The following is a 16,330-nucleotide window of genomic DNA, read 5'->3' on the forward strand; positions in this document are numbered from 1 at the left end:
TTACCTTCAAATAATAAATAAATCACATCACTCTCCAGCCCAATGGTACACAATGCTGTACAACACCAGTATGCACAGCTGGCTGATCTCTGTAACTTTTCTCTTTTTAGTCACTTTAGGCAAAAATAATGCTAGATGGTGAAGCATTGCATAAGAAAGACCATAAAATTTTCTGCCCATAGAAAATGGTCTGCATTACACAAACCATTTTTGCTCATCAGGAGCTCAGAAATGCAATGTTCTACAATTCTTATATTGCTGCACTACAGTCCCTACATGCGCCTCTCTTTTCAGATGTTAGCTGTGGACCTGCACCTGAAATCCCCAATGGTCATGTTGCAAGCCCTCAACAGGAGAGGTATCTGCCCAGTGCCAGAGTGCACTATCAATGTGAAAGCAATTTTCAAATGACGGGTGGAAATTTCGTCACTTGTATGAATGGTGAATGGTCACAAGCACCGGTTTGCAGAGGTAGGAATATGTGCTTTCACCCTGCCTTTTAGCACAGATGGGACTATTTCCCTACCTAAATACTCCCAAGACTTCACCTTTTCTAATTCTGTATTTTTTGGGTACCCCGACTTTGTACTGACTATTGCTTCCTTGCACAGCATTTTAATTTAGCTTGATGCATCTAGAAATAATGGGAATATTTCCATCAACACCAAAAATGTCTTGAAGCAGCAGGGCCTCAAATGTGCAGCTCTGTCATTCTCCTGTATGTTATTGGTATTGCTTCACAGTCCATTTCAACAGCCTTCAGGGGAAAGACAAGTAGGGGCTTCTCTCTTCTGTTCAAAGCTCTCAGGGAGCATCTGAATGGAAGCAGCAGTAGGGGAGAGAAGCAGCTGTTCTTCCCTAGGGCTCCCCTCTGACCAATGTAGATCCCAGAAGAGACCCAGATCTAAACCATGTAAGGTCTGTTAGGGCTGTGGAAGTGGAAAGATTTCTCCTGTGACAAGGAACTGTGAGGAGCTGTGCTCCTGTCAGCTGTCCAAATCTGTGGCTGCAGGGTGAAAAGTGCTACTTGGCTTTGACACACCTGCATGGAACTGGCTGCATTCACCCATCCCTGAGTAGCACACGCTGACAACCTCCTCCAGAGCTCTCCAGTTCAGCAGAGCATCCATTTGGCTATTTTCCCTGTGGTTTCCAGGAACGCCAGGCTCCCTGCGGAACAACATGGGCATGCAGGAAGGCTGGTGTGTCTTCTGTTACATAAGGTGTAGCTACAGAAACACTGTTTTTTTCTAGAAACTCTTACTGACCCTGCCATCTCCTGACAGTCCCAGATAATATTCTGCTACCACTGTCATGCCTCAGTGCTTTCTCCATGGTGAACTCCTGTGATGCACCTGAGACAGAAAATCTGTACAGAAATTATAAGAAGGCTGATTCCTTTAACTTTTGGTTGTATAGATGAGCATCTTGACAACTGCAAAGGTGACTGCAGCTGTCTCTCTTTTCAGATGTGACATGTGAACCTCCTCCAGAAATTGCTGGTGGTAAAATTGAAAATTTTAAAAAGTCAAGGTATCTCCCTGGGGAGAGTGCTAACTATCACTGCTGGCAAGGTTTTAAAATGACTGGGACTTCCACTGTAGTGTGCCAGAATGGGACATGGACAGAGCTACCTAAGTGCAAAGGTAAGTTCTTTTTCTCTCTTTTCATACAGTCACCTGTTAGAGATACTGGTAATGAAGCTGACTCAGAGGCATTTGCTTTTCCAAATTTCAGTACCCCTATCGTGCACAATTGCACTGTATCTGGCACACTCAGGAGAAAGTCATTTTCCCAGGTATCTATTCAGATGAGTTTACCAGCTGAGTGACACAGATGGCTTCACTCAAGAGGGCCAAATGCCACACCCTTATACAGGACAAGATGAAGTCCTGCAGACAGCTGCAAGCACTTGAGTTGTGGTCAGATGGGGTGAACTGGTAGTTGTGAGCCCAAGCACTGCAGAAATGAGAAACTTTTGCTCTGTTTCACCTGCCAGGTATTTGATCACTCTGCTTTTCTCTGCTTAAGAGTGGTGCCAATATACTGTGGGGTAGTATTTGTGACCAGACCTCCACTGCAGTTAAACTCTCATGGTTTTTCTCTGTGATTGGGAAATTTCTTTCAGGAAAAGGTGGGAGATGTGGCCCACCTCCAGTTATTGAAAATGGAGAGCTTCTTACCTTCCCCTTGGAAGAATATCCACAAGGTACAACTCTGGAATACAAATGCCCAAGTTTCTATATCTTGGAAGGATCTCAGCATATCACCTGTACTAATGGGCAGTGGACAAGACCCCCTGTTTGCCTAGGTATGTTGAAGCCTGTGCTCGGTGGCCAAGGGCTGTGGAACTGCTTCTCTCTTCATCACATGCTGAAGGCAGCACTTGTGCAGCAGGACTTGTGCTGGGGCTGTGATTCCAGCAAGGCAGAACAGCAGCAAGTTCTTTTTTCCTGAAAGAGTTTCTTCTGAAAGTGTTAGCTCCTGTAGTTCTTTCTGCTGCCAAGAGGTCTACAAGAAGAGGAGTTTGGCTGAGCTCCCCTCTGTGAGGGGATCTCTGTCTCTGCAGCGCTACTGAGTGCTCCCAAGCTGAGGACACTGCTACAGTCAGCAGGCTGTGAGCAAGGAGCGGTCTGAGAGTGTGGCAGTTCTGGGGCAGCCAGGGGTGCATCTGGGACATGGTCATGAGAAAACAAATAGAGAGAAGTAATAAGCAGAAGGGAAGGAGGCATCTCAAAAAATCCATGGGGAAGGTCATTGCTGCCTGGTGCCTATCCCACAGCTCTGTGTGGAATCTCAGTCATGGTCTTTTTTCCCTTTTACATTGGACGTGAATGTCTTTTTTGTGGCAAGTAACAGAGGATTAGAGCAAATAGCTGGAAGGATTTTTTGATGCAAAGTACTTCTGTAGGTTCTAGGGGCAAAAGAGTTAGTTGTGGTGTGTGTGTATGAAGTGCTGACACTCTTCTTTTGGCTTTTTCAAGTGGCCTGTACAGCTTCAGAAGAAGATATGGACAGAAACAATATTGAGCTGAAATGGTCTGCAAAAACCAAGCTGTATTCCACATCCGGTGACTTTGTTGAATTCCGTTGTAAACCAGGATATTTGCAAGAACCAGACTCTTCCCCCTTCAGAGTCCAGTGTATGGAGGGGGTGTTAGAATACCCACGATGCAAGCTGGGACGTAAGTCGTCTCCTCTTCAGCCACAGCTTAGCTGCTGTGTTGTTGCATTTTTACTGCTGAAGGGGAGCATAAAACCTTTCCTTTTCCTGGGAGGAGTGCCTGGGGAGGGAGCCAGGGTGCAGAACCCTCGTGTAAGCTTCAGGCAGTGAGGGGCAGTGCACCCAAGGAGCCATAGACTAGCATACCTGAGCCTGGAAAGACTGCTGGGGAAAGGGCACTCAGGAGTGCTCAGCTGGTTATCAACAGTTTCAGAGCATCAGTTGCCCTGTGTGAGATCTACAGGCAAATAACAAAAGTCCTTTTTTGCAGGGAACTGTACAGTGAGTACGAGGCATATGGAAAGCAACAATATTCAAATACAGTCACGCCAGCCACGAGCTTCCACCTATCGCTCTGGGGATTTCATTCTCTTTGAATGCAGGCGGTTGTGGCACAGGAAGGTTTCAAACGAGGAGAAATTTAGAGCACTGTGTCTGGATGGAGAGATTACATATCCTACATGTCAATGTAAGTGCACAGTGCTGAGGACACAGTGTGGGAATTGTAGGAGGCAGTTTTGCTGAAATTGCCTGTCCAGTGCTCTGAGGAGTCTCTGTGGTATGTCAGGATTGGTATTTATGACTTTCTCTCTTTTTACTCTTTACACTGCAGAGTGGGCTGCATAAATGGAAATGGCACAAAGGAGCCCAGCTGTGGAAATGAAAGAGCCCTCCACCAACCCAGTGATTTGAGCTGTTTTTCCCAGTTTCCCATTTTGCTGTGCTTTGTTTGCTGCTTAGGTAATGTTCTTGGAATTTGTTATTATTTTTATTGTTGGATGATTGTCTTTCCATATTATCCACATTTTATCCATTTTGTAAATGTATTTACATTTTGTCTATCCAAATAGCTGTGCTTGCATTTTATCTCTTCTATACTGATCTCCTTGTTATTTTTATTAACAATTGTGCTGAAATAGGCTGGCTTTGGTGGCATACTGAGACAAGAATTAAAGCTCATGAGTAACTGGATTATCAGCACATAGACTGTGTTTGGCCTTGTGTATTCCTACCTCCTTCTCCCTCCTTCTCTTCCCTGGAAACCACCCTGGGGTCGCGGCTGAGGTGAGGGTCCTGAGCACCTGATCAGAAACAGCAACTCAAGGAAGACTCTAGCTAACAGAACCAATTCTTGTGGGGGACCTGCGCCTGACACTTCCTGGAAACACAAGATGTCAGGATGCAAGTAATTGGGATTTCTGGGTGGAAATGGGGATGGGCAAGGCTGCAGAGCCCACAGCTTCATGGGCTCTTCACAAATGGGGACAAAGTACCTGTGGAAAGCAGCAGCAGCAGCCTTGCTGTGGTAACCATGGACTGATGGAGTTCATGATTCAGAGGGGAGAAAGTAAAGCAAGTAACATAGTGTACAAAAACTCATGCACCATAGAACAGATTTTGAATTTTTTAGGAAACTAGTAGGTGGGATTGCTTGGGAGTCACAGGGGAGTCCAGAAATTTTATAGGTCCTGAAGGACAGAATTATACAAGCACAAGAATATTCCATTTTGGTCTTCAGGAGGAAAAACGCATCTACCAAGACTGGCTTGATGAATCAAGGACTCCACATGGATCTCTGAAGTAGAAAAGAAATCAATGAACAGGAAATTAAGGCAAAACCAGGCTACAAGCTGAGCTTTCCATGGCAGTGACTTGGCATGTAGAATGTTAAGAAAACTGAAGCTCACCTAGAGTGACACTTGCAAGGGACATCAAGGGTGAGAAGAAGATACTATATTGCTACACTAGCATTAAAACAATAAATAAGAAAATGTGGTGTGTTGCACAAAGGGGTAGGTAATCTAGTGACAGTGGACACGCATGAAGCTGAAGTACTCAATGCATTCTTTGTCTGAAACTTCATCAACTACAATATGCTGTCTTCATGTCTGCATTCCACTTCATCCTGCCCTCTGCTCCCAGGCACACGCCCAGTGTTATGTGTACAGTCAAGGGAAGTGGCAGGGGTGTAAGCAAATTCTACCTTCAACAGATGTTCCAGCAACTGACTTTTAATCCCTTTCCCTCCCTTCTCCCCAGTGTTCTCTTTAAAGAGAAGGGTATTTTTACATTTAGCAAATATTCTTATGCTTCATCCAGAACTCCTCAAAGAAAACAGGTCTGGGCAGCAGCCCCACCAACTTCATTACATATGATATATTTTAAAACCAGTATAATTTGCTGAAACTTCACTGGGACACAAGCTTACCTCAGTTAAAACATGCCAGTCTGAAGCAGCACATACAGCACTCAAAACTTGGACTTCTATAGGAAGTGCCCTGATCTATGAGTTTATATCAAGATAAAAGATTCCTCAGTGATGTACCACAGAAATGAGAACTTAAATGAAAAACAGAAATTACAATCTATACAGGGTTTTGATTAAATAAGCAGAATGTGTCTATTTCTTGAATGCTTTAATTTCTTTTTGTGTTTTATTTATTCATGTAACACTTTCAATATCATTGGAAACCCATACAGAACACCATACATGCCATTATTTCACAGACAGATGGAGTTTAGACATAAAATACAGAGGAAACCCTTATAGTGGCTCTTTTATGAAAATAGACTAAAATGGATACAAGGCAAACATTGTCCACATTCCTGAATTTCCTTCATATCTTCAATCACACATGTTCCTAGGCAGAAACTTAAGGGTACCAATATTTAAGCATCATAGGAAATCATATAAAGTACTTGGATATTTTAACAGTCTTAATTATTATTCTTAAAACAATATTTTAACTACTCAGTAAAATTTGCATATAGATCCCTTAAGACTTTTTTTAATACTTTCTGTTTTACCTTGTTCCTCAAGCCTTGTCCTTTAGAGGCTCCTTACCTGTGAAAGGAGACATGGGTGCTGTCAATATGTACAAACTAATAAGCCTCTCCTTTCTCACTGTAAAATTATAGCTAAGCATCCATTTGAAGGGCATGAAATTAAATCTCAATTTAGATATATTCGGTAGTCACAAAATCGCTCATGCTATCAGCATCCTCACAAAGGGCTCTACTTGCTCAGTGTCTTCCTGCTGGGGCTCAGCACCTACAGATTGTGATGTACCCCCAAGCTGATCACTGTAGACCTTAAAAAACTCCTTCACCCCAAATCTTCCATGTGCATGCCAATATTGCATCCTTCTGCTGCACTGCTAATCCTCACACCACCAAACACTTTCACTTCCCTCCCCCTGCAGCCTAGACCCAGCAATGTCTCTGAACACTCATTTCTCTAAGCTGACTGTAGTCATCTTGAAAATATGAGGTCACCTCAATTCAGCTGTTAGCAGTAGATAAAGAATGTGTACCTACCTTTCCTATAGGCTTTCCTGAAGTCCATACTTATTTTCCTCTTTCAACACACCTTGGATATGTCAGCTGTCCTCTCTTACACTGTACTTGAAATAAAGTTGTACCAGATTCTGCTTCAAAATGGTTCTGTTTACAGTAAAATCCAACATAATCGCCATGGTAAAAGTAAACTTGATTCGCATAGAACCCTTGCAGCAGCACATTATTTTTCTCCATTTCATTTTTTGACAAAGTACATGGCTCTAAAGAAGAGAGATGAAGGCAGACTTTTTAGCAGGGCCTGCAGCAGTAAGAGAGGAGGTAACAGTTTTAAACTAAAAGAGGGTAGAGTCAGCCTAGACATAAGGAAGACATTTTTACAATGAGGGTGGTAAAACACTGCAACAGCTTTCCCAGAGAGGTAGTTCCCATCCCTGGAAACACTCAGTGTCACACTAAACAGGACTCTGAGCAACCTGATCTCGCTGAAGATTTCCCTGCTCATTGCAGGAGGGGATGGACTAATGGCCTTAGAGGTCCATTCCAAAATGTTCTGTCAGTCTATGAATTATATAGAGAAATAAATGCTTATTTATCTTATCACACCTACCTATACAAACTGGTGGTGAAGTCCACTGTCCTTCAGAACAGTAGATTCTCTCAGAGCCTTCCAAAAAATGATAGTCAGAGCAACTATACTGAACTGAAGAACCACTGTCATACTGGGTCAGTGGTGGGAGAGTAAGAGCTCCATTTGCAATAGATGGTGGAGAGTCACATTTTTCTGTAGGAGCTGGAATAACATAGAAAAAATTGGAGAAACATTCAGCATAAGAAACTAACAAATAAGCAGCTTTACCATAAATGAGAGGCGCACAAAGGATTTCTTTTTACAGCTGTCTTTCTACAGAACTTTCAGTCCTCTGGACTTGGAGAAGAGCTTCCCCCTCTTTTCTACATCCTAGCCCATCACGGGAATGTGAATCATTTTTCCATGCTTGGATATATTAAACAATACAGTTGTCTTGTGCAAGATATATGTGTGTATCTGTGTTGTTGAAGCCTAACATAAATTGTTACAACAGACTCTAGGCTTGCACTGCCAAAGCAAATTGTTTCTAAACAGGTCTAAGAGTGATTCATTAAAAAGGCAACTAAAAATTGTTTTACCTTGCAGAATGCATTTTGGATATTTCAGTCTGCCATGGTCACACTGTGTCCTCCCAGGAGATGGAATTGTAGTCTGGAGAAAATTATATCCCTCTTTACATTCAAACTCTATGAGATCTCCATGTAGGAAAATTAATTCTTCCTGTCTCCATTTTAACTGTATGTTGTTGCTGTCCATATCAGTTACACTAAGAGTGCACGGTTCTAGGAAATAAAAGTGTATTTTAATACAAAGTTACTGTAATGGATTTCTTAGCTACCTTTTGTAGGAGTGAAGAAAGAAATCCAAGTCAATAGTTCTAAAACGTTTCTGAATCTTGCAAGAAAAAGAACTATAGATACATAAAAAAATGTAAATTAAATAAATGGGCTGAAGTAACAAAAAATCCAAAAAAACCCCAAAACATGCAAAGGAATTCTAAACTGGTAACAGTAAGTCACAGAAAACACACTTCTGACAAAATTTGGTTTTCACGTGTATTGGTAAAGATATGGCAGGGTAGGCTTACCACTGAAGAAGAAAAGAGCTCTTTTACTGTAACTTGAAAGAACTTTGTATATGAAAATAGTCAACTATCAAAATTAACCTGTCAGATTTGGTTGACAGGTCTGGTGAGTCGTTTGAAGGTAGTAATAGTTAACACACAGTAAGTTTACAATTCCCCCTTCTTTGCTTTTTCACTTCTTTTGTCTCTATTAAAAGAATTTAGAGATCTTCCAAAAATATTTTGGAAGTTTTGTCTTCTTTGGGCTTTTTCAGGTTATTCAAAGCCAACATTGTTTTGGATACTTTCTGACAGCTTTCTTAAAGCCTAGTGCCAGGATCACATCAGGGAGTTTAGCCTGCCATTAGGTGGTTAAGCTTGTTAACTTCTGAACCCACTGTCCAGTCTCAATAATGCCTGACAGAGGGTCACTTATAAAAATAAATTTCTACAGGTTCCATGAGAATGGCTGATAGAGGTCCTTACTAATTCTTTGCTCAGGAAAAAGCAAGGAGAACTCAGTTACTGGGCATTCTGGTGACAGCACTGTAACAACAAATTGGTATGGATATTTTCCTGAAGATAACTGTTTCTGCTCTTTCTGATCTGAGTAGGTGAGGGTTGAAAAGAAATCTCAAAACATGGAAAGGGTGATATGGTTGTTTGGATGTTTAGGGGAAAAATAAAGCTTACAGGAAATGAGATTTCATTATTACAGAGGATTTGTTAAATTTGAGTATTGAGATCCAAAAATGCTGCCCTGGACCTTACAATCCAGACAAGGTAAATTTTATTCCTTTAGATATAAGTAATTAAAACTGAACTGGTTGCTTATTTTCATTTTCACAGTAGTTTTCAAATTAAAAGTGAGCCAATTAAACAAAGGATGTTAGTAAAATAGAATTGTTTCATTACAGGAAGGAAGGAAAAATAAACAAACAACTCTTGTATATCACCAGAAGCAGTATTCCTGACAGCATGGGTAAATTCCTAGTGGGAGTTCTAGACACGGTTTTGAACAGCATGCATGAAAGCAAGGTGGAAAAATTAAAAAGTCCAAGATGAAACAATAGATTAAAAGATACATAATAAAAAAAACACTGAAGGTTTAAAAACAAGAAGTCATTGTTAATTCCTTGCTCTTTGTATCTAAAAGCCATTTTGGGAATGGCTGCACCTTGCTTCTAAATATCTGTTGAAAGACAGGAAGAAATTGCAGAATCCTCCTGGGCAACAAGGATAGGCCTGTTCTAGAAAAGCTCACTCAGGAAAGCAGAGGAATCTATTTTAATGGGGGCATTTAAGAACAGGCCAGAGGACATTTAGCAGGAGACGCCTCAAATATTTGATTTTGGTTCATCCCCATATTTCTGGAATCTTTATTATGACAAATAAAAAAGGTGGTAATGAAAAAATTATTTAGAGGTTTTTTTCCAGTTTTCCCTTTCTATATTACATATGACAAAACTTGCATTTTCTTACAAGACTTACCTAAGCAATTTGGTTGTTCTGTCCAGTTTCCTTGATCACAGTAAACAGTCCTAGGTCCATCCAAAAAGTGGTAACGCTGACAACCATATTCTACTGAGGAACCATTTTTGTAACTTGCCAATAACGGACCAAGAACAGCACCATTTTTAATCACAGGTGGAGAGGTACAGTCTTGCTGTATTTCTGATATGAGGTAGGGAGACAGGCAATTAGATTTTAATCAGCTTAGAACAGTGTTAACACTGATGAAAGTATTAAGACCAATAATTGACTGCGTAAAACAATTGCATACAAGTAAAATGTAAACCAATATAATTTCTTTTCCAAATTTCCTTTTCAGAAACTCTATACTTGGCCTTACTGAATTTCAGACATGCATTTTATTTCCCTCTACACACTTCATTTATGTTTGCTTTTGACTCTTGCTGGGTTACACTCAATACAGATTAGTTCTTTTTCTGTGATAAGATCACCTTATTTATTACGTGAAATGTTTCCCCCATGTATGGTTCAAAATAAACAAAAGAAACCTCACTGGAAGTATTAATCAAAGGAACACCAAAAAACACATGAATTTGTATGTTCAAATAATATTAATGGGTACAAAATGACTGAAAGCAAATGCTAATATATGAAATAAAATTACAAATACAGAACAGGCATATTGTAGCTTATAATCACTAGAAACAAGCAACAGTGGCCTGTCATTACTTGAGACAGCTACACACACATCTGTAGCACATGCAAGCATTTTCAAGAGTGAAGGATTGCTCTATGACAAAAGAGGAGTAAGAGTAGTCATAAAATGCCTGTAATAGCATTGGAGAGTCCCTTTTAAATAGAAAAGCAATGTTCACCTACTCATATCTTCATTGCCATATGTTTTGTTTGCTCTTATTGCTGCCTCTGACTTGAGTGATGGTCGGGTCTCAAACTCCTCTTTATCCATAGTTCCTGTAACCACAGCAGAAACTTAGAACCAGTTTTCTCAGACACAACTCACTTTCAAGTACTAAAACAGACACTGATGCATTGTAAAATTTAATAATCCCAGTCTTCCAGGGAAATTGTCATGGATGCCAGTTCAATTCACCTAGCTCATCCTTTCTCTGTAATCTGGGAACCACAACTGCCTGCAAAATGTGCAGCACTTTACCTCTCAAGCCTTTTAACACAGAAAGACAGTTTTGCAGATGTGGAAACCAGGGCTCTCCAGAAAATTAAGGCACTGTTTGAAGAATCATTTCTGTTCAGTTGTAAGTCTTTCACAAAAGTACTAACCAATACAAATAGGGGGTGATGTCCATTTTCCTTCTTCACACTGGATTTCCTCAGATCCTCTTATTTCAAAGGTCCTTTGGCACTGTATATGGACTTTGTCTCCATTATGGTATGTCCTTCTCACTGTGGTGATATGACCATGAGGAGGAACTGGTGGCAGAGGACATTTTGTTTTTGCATCTGAAAATACAGAAACGCATATTGTTTTCTCACTGAAACAATGTACACACCATGCAAGCCTATTCCTCAAAAAGCATTTTTAATCCACAGTAATTTCTTACTCCCTTTTTCTTAATTAAATGGGAGACCAAACCAAAAAAGTGATTTTACATTCAACAAATATAAAACAGAGGTACTAAGCTATTGTATTGCTATAAACAAATTTGTAATTTCTCTGCATAGACTTAATAAAATGTTCTTTAAAGGACTTCAGGAAATAGAGATTGCCCTTACACTCCATTCATATAATATTTAAAGCAGATTATGTATAAATTCTAATGCTACAGAAGCAGCAATAGTCATAACCCATTTCCTATCTCCAAATTAAGTTTGCAATTACTGTATCCTGAAAACAAGATTTAGGCCTTGTTTTCATCCTTCTGAGCATCCCCACCTTCTCTGCACTTACTTATGAAAAGTTCCTGCTGTGTCATCAGAATAAATATAGGGCTGGGATCTAAGCTGCACTAAACGTTGATTTATACTGCTTTCTGCTCTATATCTCATCTGGTTCACTAGAACTTACACTCTTTTGAAAGTTTCTTTTCTGAGACTCTCCATTATTTCCCAGGGACTGGGGAAGTGACTGTAATTACTAAAGGTGTGTTCCTGTCCTCAGGATGAATGACTTAGTGAATTCTGTTGAAAGCACGTAAAGTTTGGTAAGACTGTACAACTCTGAAAAGTACAACAAGCCAAGGAGGAACTTGTTATAAATTTTATTTTTAATGCCTCTTAAGAGGCAGTTTCCCTGTCCACAAGGCAGGATTAAGCATGCTTGGTTAAACCTTCATGCAATCTGAACACAGTTTAGTGAGCTTCAAGTGTTAACAAATTCCCTGTGATTTTTGATTCCTGCTTCCCCAGCATATAATGTAAGGAAACAACAGTAAGAGACAGTATCTGCTTGGTTGTTAGAGTGAGTCCACTGAAAAGTAGTTCCAGTTACCATTGCCTTCCTTCCTGCTACCTTGGCTTCCTGTCCTTTGGCCAACACTTTGTTTATATTTAGGCTATGAACTGGTACAAAGCCCATATACTTATTTTGGATTCATATACATCTCATGAAAGAAGGTGATAGTTTTTCACTAAGAATTTACATAGTCAAACTATAAAAGTAAGGTACCTTCACACACTGGAGGGTCTGGATGCCACCCAAAAGAGTAACATTGAATTAAGTCAAATTCAGTGACAGAATAATGTTTGTCACAGAAGAAGTGAACTACATCTCCCTCTTCATAGATTTTCTTCACAGGATAGAAACCTCCATGAGGCACTGCACTCAAAGAGGAGCAAGTTATTCCTAGGAAGAAAACACAGCAGTGAAAACCAGTTGGGGAATGCTTTCTCCTGCCTGCTGCTTTCAACAGCTGATAAAACAAGCCTATTTGCAGACTTCTATTAATTCATAGAATAAATCACATTGCAAACTGAATTATTTTGCAGGCCATTACATACTTGTGCAGTTTGGAGTAAGGGACCAGCCATGTGTCAGACACACTGCTGCTTCTGTAGTGTTCCCTCCTGCTGTTCGATATCCCTCGTCACACTTGTACAGCAGCGTTTCGTTCACTTGAAGCTCTTGTTGGACTGTGAAGTAGCTGCCATGATGTAAATTGGGTACTTGACATGACTCTTAAATAAATAAAGCATATGCATAATATTAATTGTTCTTTTAATTTCTAACAATTACGATTTTTCTGAGAAACACTTTTAAAATGGTCATATCCTGGGCAAAATCTTGGCAAATAATAACTGCAAATGCAGTCATTTACACAAATATTCCAGTCATTATTTGGAAAGAATGTTTGTATGGCTATGGATTTATCTGAAACAATGTGATTTCGTCTGTACTGATTCCCTCCACATATAACTGCATCTAAACAAACTCACAAAACTAGCAGCATGTGAAATCTGACAACTTCTTTCCATCAGGTACAGCTGAGAACCTACTTTAGGAGTACTCAAATGACAACCTGACATAGGCAGTTTGACTCTAGAGATGCAGCAAGGACAGTGGAACTATTGACATCTATAACTCATTATAAAGGAGAAAAATGCAGAATCCTACCAAATTTTTCAGTACAGCTTGGCTGGAAGGACCATCCTTCTGGCTGACACCGTACTGTGTCTTCAGTCAAACCGCTTGGAGTGTGGTAACCTGGATTACATTTGTATTGCAGTTCCTCATGGATTTTGAAGTACATTTCTGTACCATAAAAAAAGCCATTTTCCAAAAGAGGCTTGTTACATTTTCCTGAATGAAATAAAACAGTTTGATTAGAATGAAAGAACGGAATATTTTTGCTCTCTGATAAGCAAAAGGAGGGGTTTCTAGTTATACTCATCTGATCTTGTTCTCTTGACCTATTGAAGAAACTCTGCTACAACCATCAAACCAACGTTAACAACATGGAATAAGACCAAGGGATCTAGAGGTAGGAAGTCTTGAGTGGATATACATCTAAGGGAAAACTATTAATTTTCAAAACCCAAGGAAACTGGGCAACTTTCTTGATGTTCTTATAAAATCATATATGTATTTTAAGGGCTTTTAACCATTTTATAGTAAAATATTTCATATGTAAACATACGTAGCTTGTATACATAAAGGTTTGATATCACCTTCTCCTAACTTGCACATTTTATTCCTTCTATTATGTGGTTTCTGTTCCTGTATGTTCCAGGAAAACCAGCCAGAAAATTTTCCTGGTAGGAACCGGAGGAGATTAATAAAGTTAACTCACTGTAGCATCGTGGCAGTGGAGACCATCCTTTCGCTGTACAAGTTATTCTTCCATCTTGAGTCCCAGTTTCAGTTGTATAACCAACCATACAAGAATAGGAAAGCTTTTTGTCTTTATGCATAGGAAAATAGTAACTTTTGAAACTGTAATAGTACTGGGCAATCTTGCCATTTTCTATATGTGGCAAATCACAAGGTTTTCCTGCAAAAAGATAAATATATTTGTCACTAGAAATCTCAGCCCAGCTATTAAATAAATTATTATCAGTTTGACTGATTCAGGCTTTCAAGCAAGAATGAAATTCTGAATACTTACAAGCACAAAGGGTCTTTTAAGACTTGCTGAAATTAAGGCATATCACAATTTTATCAACTTTTGTTCTTTAGGAATATCTGCTGTAGAATGAAACTTCCTAATGTGAACTGGGCAAAACTGATGCAGGATACATTTATTTTACTGTTTATTTCATCCAGAAGCACAAGAACCCTTGGCTGCAAAACACAGCAATGCCTACTGTAAAATCCAGCAACAGCAGCATCAAGATTAGCTGTGCTGTGGCTCCTCAGTTCAGCAAATGCTGTCAGAAAAGTAGGAGAAACTGCCAGGAGGGCAATATAGGAGTTAAACATGCTTAAGGAAAGGGAAGTTAAGAACAGCCTAGAGAAAAGAGAGAATAAATGGAGAGTAAGCAAAGAGCAAGTGGAATGCAAATTAAAAAACCCCAAACCAGTAATAGGACAAGAATAGTGCTGAATATGACATTAAGTTACTTTAAAAAAAAAAACCAAAATAATGTAAACTAAACCAAACCAAACAAACAACAAAAGTTAAAACAAACAAATAAAATCTCACACCAAGCTGAAAATAAACTTAACAAACTAAAAAGAAAAAAACTTGTGAATTTCTTAAACTCTTATTCTCTGGGTCTTAAAAATTCTCTCCAGGGCAATCTAGTCTAAAAAATTCAATTTTAAAAACTGAATTGCCACCTATGAATCTCATAATTGAACAGAATTTTCCCACAAGTCCCCACTGCTGCATTCACCTGACATGTATTAGAACCAAAATAACAAACTATTGCTCCCTCACTCATTGTCACTAGAATTTACTGCATTTACTAGAATTTTCTGCAAATTTAGTGATTTTACTAAATAGAAACAGCCCAGATAATTTTTTTAATAATTACTTTTCTCACACAGCCACAGCATCACATCTAAATAAAAGAACAAAACAAAACCCTAACCTGAGGGTAATTAAGATCTGTAATTGAGACAGACACAGTTGCTAACTATATACCTTTAGACTTGCCAGAGAGTATCAGTGCAATTTCAACTGCTTTGCATAAGGACAAAACTCATGAAGACAAGTAGTTGTAACAAATACGTTGGAGTCAAATATCCATTAGCAGATGGAAAATGAAATGCAAAAACAGGGACACCTTTTGAATTGATGGAGAGGTACCCTCCTATACAGTCCACTGCTTTTTGAGCTTGCAGTTCAAGTGGCATGTAACTTATATAAACTCAGGAATTATAATCAATGCTGAAAACAGAGACAGGAAATGCAGAACCACCCCAGATTAGCTTCTGCAGGTTCCGTTTAATTTCTATCCTTTTGCTTTGTGGCAAAGTGAAAACATTTCAATCACAAAGACACTTCAATATAAAAAATGTTTTAATAGTACAAAATTCAGTTTGTATAAGTGCCTCAGAACAGCTCAATGACATTTCAAAAAAAACTTCTTCTGAACTAAAGTCCAAAACTTTCAATATTACAGCTTTGAAGCTTAGGTAGGAATCAATGACAGTTGAATTGTGATCAGCCACATCACAACAGAATTATAAGAGATGAAAGATACTATATTAGACTTAAGTTACCTAATATTTGCATATTCTAGATTCAATGTACTTTTATTAACAATAGAATTCAGTGTATTTACCTTCTGCAAAGAGTTTGCCTGAACATATCATAACTAGGAAGAAAAAACAGGTTTTAAATCTCATCTTCACTACTGTCTCCATCAACAGTTTCCACCACCTGTAAAAAGTCCCTAAGTATTAATTTTGTCAATAATTAACTGAATTTACAAAGGTTATTTACCAAATGCCTTAGTGTCTTTGGTATTTTGCAACAAGTTAATTCACTGAAAAAACTATTTTCATTTATTTTAGTTCGTTCTTCAGACACATTAACATTAGACTGGAAGGATTTTTCTTTTATTTGATGTAGTTTACCATCACTAAAGAGGGCAGAATTTATCATTTCACAGCAAAATCGGGCAACAAACTCATGGAACATTTTAAACTTATTGAACAGATCCCCTCACAACCTCCTGAGTTCTGAGTTTAAAGGGCATTCCCTTATCAGACTATTTACTTTGGCTGAAATAAGAGGCATTAGACGAATCCCCCATGCTC

The 16,330-nt window shown here is 39.1% G+C and overlaps 2 protein-coding genes across 3 annotated transcripts in view; one reads left to right on the forward strand and one right to left on the reverse strand.

Annotated features, from left to right (window-relative positions):
* Positions 1-4,204, forward strand: part of CFH (complement factor H) — a 28,268-nt gene extending 24,064 nt beyond the window's left edge. For both annotated transcript variants that reach the window (XM_071565414.1, XM_071565415.1), the window contains 6 exons: positions 295-471; positions 1,470-1,646; positions 2,129-2,311; positions 2,985-3,185; positions 3,495-3,692; positions 3,837-4,204. In XM_071565414.1, the coding sequence (XP_071421515.1) occupies positions 295-471; positions 1,470-1,646; positions 2,129-2,311; positions 2,985-3,185; positions 3,495-3,692; positions 3,837-3,838 (938 nt within the window). In that variant the 3' untranslated portion in view covers positions 3,839-4,204. The remainder of the gene's footprint in view (positions 1-294; positions 472-1,469; positions 1,647-2,128; positions 2,312-2,984; positions 3,186-3,494; positions 3,693-3,836) is intronic.
* Positions 4,205-5,447: 1,243 nt separating this feature from the next.
* Positions 5,448-16,036, reverse strand: LOC139676437 (coagulation factor XIII B chain-like). Its single transcript, XM_071565416.1, has 12 exons — positions 15,853-16,036; positions 13,914-14,114; positions 13,238-13,423; positions 12,625-12,801; positions 12,293-12,469; positions 10,948-11,127; positions 10,528-10,620; positions 9,667-9,849; positions 7,691-7,894; positions 7,131-7,313; positions 6,542-6,783; positions 5,448-6,068 (listed from the first exon to the last, which is right to left on the reverse strand). Exons 1-11 carry the CDS (start codon positions 15,932-15,934, stop codon positions 6,572-6,574), a joined length of 1,878 nt encoding a protein of 625 aa, XP_071421517.1. The 5' UTR covers positions 15,935-16,036; the 3' UTR covers positions 5,448-6,068; positions 6,542-6,571.
* Between the last annotated feature and the right edge of the window lie 294 nt (positions 16,037-16,330).

The sequence above is a fragment of the Pithys albifrons genome, chromosome 10 (assembly GCF_047495875.1).
Source record: "Pithys albifrons albifrons isolate INPA30051 chromosome 10, PitAlb_v1, whole genome shotgun sequence".
Lineage (NCBI taxonomy): Eukaryota > Metazoa > Chordata > Aves > Passeriformes > Thamnophilidae > Pithys > Pithys albifrons.